General features: G+C 39.0%; 1 protein-coding gene across 1 annotated transcript in view; it reads right to left on the bottom strand.

Moving 5' to 3' along the window:
- DLG5 (discs large MAGUK scaffold protein 5) overlaps positions 1-6,289 on the bottom strand; it is a 271,602-nt gene that overhangs the window by 123,920 nt on the left and 141,393 nt on the right. Inside the window, exon 3 of the mRNA XM_019502360.1 lies at positions 2,185-2,350. Coding sequence (XP_019357905.1) covers positions 2,185-2,350 — 166 coding nt within the window. The remainder of the gene's footprint in view (positions 1-2,184; positions 2,351-6,289) is intronic.

The following is a 6,289-nucleotide window of genomic DNA, read 5'->3' as shown; positions in this document are numbered from 1 at the left end:
CTGATTCTGGGTTGCCCATCTGTTTCTTAAATGTCCACACATAGTGGTGACAGAGTAAAACCTTAGGTGTAATATTTCTCTTTCAGATTACACCATTTAAGAATGAAAATTTACAAAATCTGGGGCAAGCTTTTGTCCATTTAGCAGCTGCTCTCCCCACTTCCATGTGTGGCTGAGCAGCTGCCTGGGGCACAGGGTGCCTCAGCGTGGGGCTGCCTGCCAGCTAGCTCCACACTGAGAAATCCTGTGCTCCAGCCAGCCAGGGTAGCATCTGTATGTGCGCTGCTGCGCACAAAAAAACCTCTGGAGTAGGGTGGTACTTGTATTTTATAAGTACTACCCCGCTGCGGCGTTTATTAGTTTTGTGCACCCTAACAGGGGAGCACACGTAGATGCTGAGACATTTGCTGCCTAGTTTATTACTTAACTACACAGTAAATGTCTTGTGTAGATGTGCCCACTGAGAAACAGAGTAGCATAAAATTGCTTGCCTGTTTTCTCGCATAGAGAAAAGTAACCTCTTAATATTCATTCATTTCCTACTTCTGAAATCTCTTTAATTGTTTGGAAGCCAAACACTTTCTGTTAATACAGATGGTCCAAACACTGCTCAACAACAATATTTATTCTAAAAAGTTGTTCTTAAGTATGTTAAAACTCATAATTTTCTACAGTTGTAGCAGTGGATTGATTTCACAGTCAAAGAGGAAATCTTGGCAATTTAAATGCAAGTTTATATTAGCAGGATGCACTGTTTACCAGAGCGCCCCAGGGAGTAATTAGGAATAATAGGTGCAAACTAGTGGAGAGTTAGACATTAGGAAGACAATTTTACAATACGGGTGGCCAGAGTCTGGAATGGGCTTCCAAGAGAGGTGCTGCTATCACCTAACTCGGAGGTCTTCAACAGGAGGCTTGACAATCACCTGGATGGGGTAGTCTGACCTCAGTCCTCTTTCCTGCCAGGGGCAGGGGGTTTGGACATGATGATCCATGGGGTCCCTTCTGACTTTATAATCTATAAATCTTGACTTCTAAGATTTTTACTGTATTACAACAGTAAAGCAACTTAACCCTCAAATCCAGATTTAGGCAAATTCCACTGGTTTTATGAGAGTTCTGCCTGGGTAAGGACAGAGTGAAAGGTATAAAAGAATTTCAAAATTGGCCTAAAATTAGAGGTAATGTTACTCTGCCATCCTTTGACAAAATATATTAACAGTCAAAGTGTTCTATGCTCATTGAACAAGCCTGACACCAGCCCTGTGAGAAAAGGCAGGGTAGTTAAATAAGGGGATGGGTACTGGGAAAGAACACTTTTCCTTTTTCAGGTCACCAGTCCAAATCCTGAATGCATTCATAAGGACTATAAGTTAATAGTTAAGTTGTACTGCTGATAACAGTATACATCACAGTGGTATCCCACAATCACCAAAAAAGAGAAACGAGGCAGAAAGCAGCTAACCAATTTCTTTAAGAATTTCCATAGATCTGTGCTTTGCAGCTGGATTTCAGTCTGTGACGGTGGTATTTATTCAAAAAGATGCCCTGAGTATACTATACTGAGACAAGAATTTACTAGAATTTCATTAGTCAGGGTAAAAACCAGCTGGACACCCATACCACTGGAAAGCCAGATTTTTAAACACAATCATATCCTTGCTGTCCAAAAATACATCACTTAGGTCTCCCACACAGCTAATCACTTCTGGCCTCTTAACTTCACACTCTCAATGTCCCCCTCCCTCACCCCTGCCCCCGTTCCTGTAATAATGGATTGCTGGACAGTCCCTTCTTTAAATCAAAACAATGAGTATAGGGGACTGTCTAACATTATTTTATTGAGGCAAGTACTGAGCACTTTAATTTGGGGGTGTTCAAAATTACACAACACACAATCATTCCCTGTTTCCAATTATTTAAGTGTGCTGCCCACCTTATTTCCCTCCATTAACCAGTGCTGGGAAGCCCCCTATCCATTTTATATGGCAAGTCCTATCTCTGCAGAGCCAAACAGGAAACTTCTGCCTCTCCCTGGTAAGCAAGTATATTGTAAAAGTGTGTAAACAGCTCTCGTCATTAGTGAAGTCAATAAAACTCATGGAAACCTAAGCACAAAGATTCAACATCATTTAAAACAGGTATTCAAATGTACGTGTGGGAAGGGGGAACACATATCATTACCTGCAGTCATCAAAGGTTGAGCCGGGAGATGAAAGTGCAAGGCGCTTTCGCAACTCATCCCTCTCACGGGTCACCTGGCGTAGCTGAAATAAAATAGTCTCTAGTTTCTCACTCATCTGCCTTGTGTCTAAAACAGGAGGTGGGGACGATGCTTTGCCTGTCGTACCTGATAAGAACATTAGAATCACAAGCATTAGAATCCCGATGTTCAAAAAAATTCTCTCACTTGAACAAACAACGTAGTTTCATTAAAACCAGCAAAGCTAATAAGAATCGTGTAAGTATTTACAGAGGTCTTGTTTAAAAAAACACTAGGGTTGCAATATGGCTTGTGAGGGACCCCAGAGAATTCACTTAGATTCTCTATGGGCAAAGGTGTCCAACTAAACAAACTAGTTTGCAAGATAAGAGTTCTTTATCCCCCTATCAGTCATCAACAAATTAATGTGCTAGAATTACATTACATTTTATGCAGAGTAAGAGACAATAAATAGACGCCTGGTAATTTGTTGCAACTGCCTACTAATAGGGGTAATGGTCCTGTACACAATGGTGGAGCATTTTCTACTCTTTAGTGAAGCACTATAATCCAAACATAAAATATCGAACACCAAAGACAGATTTGGAGCAGAGTCTCAAGCTTCAGTTTGGCTGCCAGGAAAGAATCCATGCCCAAATATCATAGACCAAGAAAGCAGAAAAAGCCTCTAAATTGCCAAGTATTATTATCAAATCAGAACAGGAATAATCAAAGTGAAAAAGCAATTTTGCCCCTCAATACATCAGTCCAGTCAACTTGAAACATCTTACTTCAAAATAAATAGCATAACACAAGGAATCTTTTGCATTTAAATATTTGTTTCCCAAGATGAGTAAGCCACCTTTACATCAAACCAAATTAAACAGCAAGTCATCCCTAACGCTTCATCATACATTAAACGAGTACAAGTTTATACAACCTAATCAATCTCTCTCTCTTTTTTTTAAACTATCAGTAGCTAATTACAATGCACATTCCCTACACAAACATTCCTTGGATTAGGTGACTTGATAAAGAGGTTAATTCTAGTTATGTGTTAATCTGATGTATTTTGTTGTACTACTTTCTGGCACTAAATTAATCTGTAAATTTAGTTCTGCCAGCTAAACATCCGATTCTAATTTTAGATCCCCAATAGCAAATACTGATATGCAGGTTGCAAATATGAATTATAATTTAGATTAGAATTTGCAGTTCTTTATATGCACTCACAAGGAAAAAAGATGACAGTCAGCTTGAGGGACAATTTTTAAAAAACTGTATTATTGGATTATTTTCAAGTGGATAAAGACTTAAGATGTGCTTTTATTACCATCAGATACATTTTCACATAAGGACCTAAAAACATATTATGCAGATAGTCAATTTACCCCATTTCCAAGACTGATAAATGTAAGACAGAATTTTCAGAAGCGATTTTGATTTTGGACACTACTTTCAAACAATGTGCTTTTTCAAAAGTGCTTCCACCCACAGCCTCCCCAAAAGAAGTCAGTGGACTATCAGCGTTTCTGAAAATCATGTAATATCTCAACACTGGAACGCAAGAACCATGACATTAATAGCAATTTGAAAACTGTGACTTTGATGACTTACCCAGGTGATGCAGAAGTCTAAATGTATTTAATGTAGTAGATCACCATGACTTGGAAAAGAGTCAGCATTGAGGGGGACTGCACGCAATGGGAACTAGCATATATCTTATTCAGATGGACTGTACCATCCTTGTGGTAGGTGCCCATCAGTATGTTTGCCCAATATAGCCTTTTCGCCAAGATCTTTGAGACTGGGGGCATATGAAACCCAAGGTCTCTGGGCCTGGGGTTTGTAAGTACAATGCCTGCCTAAATCTGGGGGGAGTATCTGAAGCCCCAGACCAGTGGGCCCAGAGGGAGGATACTTGCCCAGTGGTACAGCCACAAAAACTTGATAACAGATCTGCTCAGTCAATTTTGGAATTTGACTAGTGGGCTTTGCCCAGTTGAACCTGGAAGCGGTCTGGCCCTTAAAATGAAATATAAAGTAGTGCCCATTTATATGTTTACCCCATATGGGTCATGCATTTCATAGTTATGCTCAGAGTTGGCTGCATTTAATCAGTTGGTTTCCATTGCTGAGCACAAGCTATTTTTGGCAGCTGTTTAATGATAGACAATCCATTTAATGAGGTTTCCTTGTATGTGATCATAAGATGAGGGACTTTTTCCCCCTACGTTTACTGGGGGGAGAAAACCTCATCTTGTATTTGAGTAAATATGGTAGGTACTGGAAATACGAGATAAGAACTCAGTTTGAGATCTCTGCTTTTCAGAGTTTTATTTGATAAATCCTGCTATCATTTTCCTATGGTTGCTTGTGGTCCACAGGCTAGACCATAATTATGGACTGAACTGAATGCACTGTCATTGTAGCTTATGTAGCATTAGGTATTTAGCTGTTAATCTATTATGCTTGTGTTATAATCATCATCACGGTACAAGCCAAAAAGTAACAGACCATGTGCCAGAAGTCTCATGCAGCTAGGTATGCAGAGACTGGTTTGAAAGAACGTTTAATGCACTTAAAATGTGGTCCATGTAAGCGTATAGCTTCAGGACTGAAACATGGCTAGGCATTAACCAAGAGCATGCATTTACCTAAACTTAATGTAAACAAGTAATGATCCTTTAGTACGAACTGCTGTCAACTCTGTGGTATTAGAAACCCCCAAATTGGCTAACTCCTCTAATTTTCAAGGCCTCTAGCAGTTACTATCATGGCTGCTATTAGATGCCTGGAAAATGAAGAGACTTAGCAGCCAAGAAAGTGAGTAGCTGCCACTGTTTTCCAGGTTTTTAATGCCAGTCCTTTGACAACTGCTTTTTCTTCATTGTTTCTGGCCCAGTTAAAAGGACTGCAAGTAGTTAGAGAAGCCAGTTATGGTAAGTTTGCAGTTACCCAAAGTACAAGTTACAATGCAAATACTGGGAAAGAGTAAAATTAAAACGATTCTTTAACAACAGTTCCCAACACCAAATAGCTTGGCATCATCTTGTTCAAGGTAGTTACACATATGTAATTGTAAATACCTAAAAAATGACATCGTATACAGTAATAAAAAGGTAGGTGGATAGATAGTAATGAAAAGAAATGGGTAGAAAAAAACTGAATTTCAGGTTAGTGGCATACTTTAACCATAGGGGATAAGCTGAGAGAACAAATAGGAAAGGAGGAAAAAGATCCCCTTTTATTTGAAACTGGACATATGTTTATAAGCAAAATGGTTAACTAATAAACACAGGGCTACAAAGTAGGGTAAAAAAGAAGGGTAAAGGTATCGCCCCATAGGCAACTCACTGCCACAAGCCTCAGCAGTGTGTTTCAGATACAGATGGGTCTACCTGTGTCAGAAAAGTCATGTTCCCAGTCTGGCAAATAGTAAGTGTAGCCACCATATTGGAATCTAAGATGGCTGCCATGAATTTATGTTTTGGTCAATATTTCAGCCCCTACTAGAATTAGAAAATTAATTCCAATGACAAAACCAACATTGTATGAACCAGGGAGATCAAATCGTAAAATTTTTGTTGTAGTAGCCATACTGGATTCCAAGGTGGCTGACACACTAGCTTGTATGTATTGATTCAATGCAATTAAAAAAAACCTAGTAAATAATACTCTAATACTAAAACCTCACAAATCCTATCACTACAAATTTCAAAGCAGGCCTACAGTACTGAAAACATTATAACCCAGGCTAGCCTATTTGTTCAAGGTATATTGAATAAACCTGTACATTTTTTTTTCAAAATGCAGGTAAGTCAGATATTAATAACACAGTGGCAATGAAATGCACAAACGTAAGTTCAGCTCCAAGCAATGGGAAAATGTAAGTCTAACCCAATGGTAATATAAGTGTAATAACATTGATACAACAGGTAATTGCAATTTTTCATATTTTTTCATCATTTGAACCCAATTCTGAATCCCTGTAGTTATTATACAGATTGCAACACGCTGTTTCATAGCATGGGCAGCCATGAGTGCATGGCACGTTAACTTGCTTGCATGAGCATGACGGTCCCT

Source organism: Gavialis gangeticus, unplaced genomic scaffold, assembly GCF_001723915.1.
Source record: "Gavialis gangeticus isolate Ggan-Ray unplaced genomic scaffold, GavGan_comp1, whole genome shotgun sequence".
Classification (NCBI taxonomy): Eukaryota; Metazoa; Chordata; order Crocodylia; family Gavialidae; genus Gavialis; species Gavialis gangeticus.
Note: the sequence above shows the minus strand (reverse complement) of the source record. Positions and strands in the feature narration are given on the sequence as shown.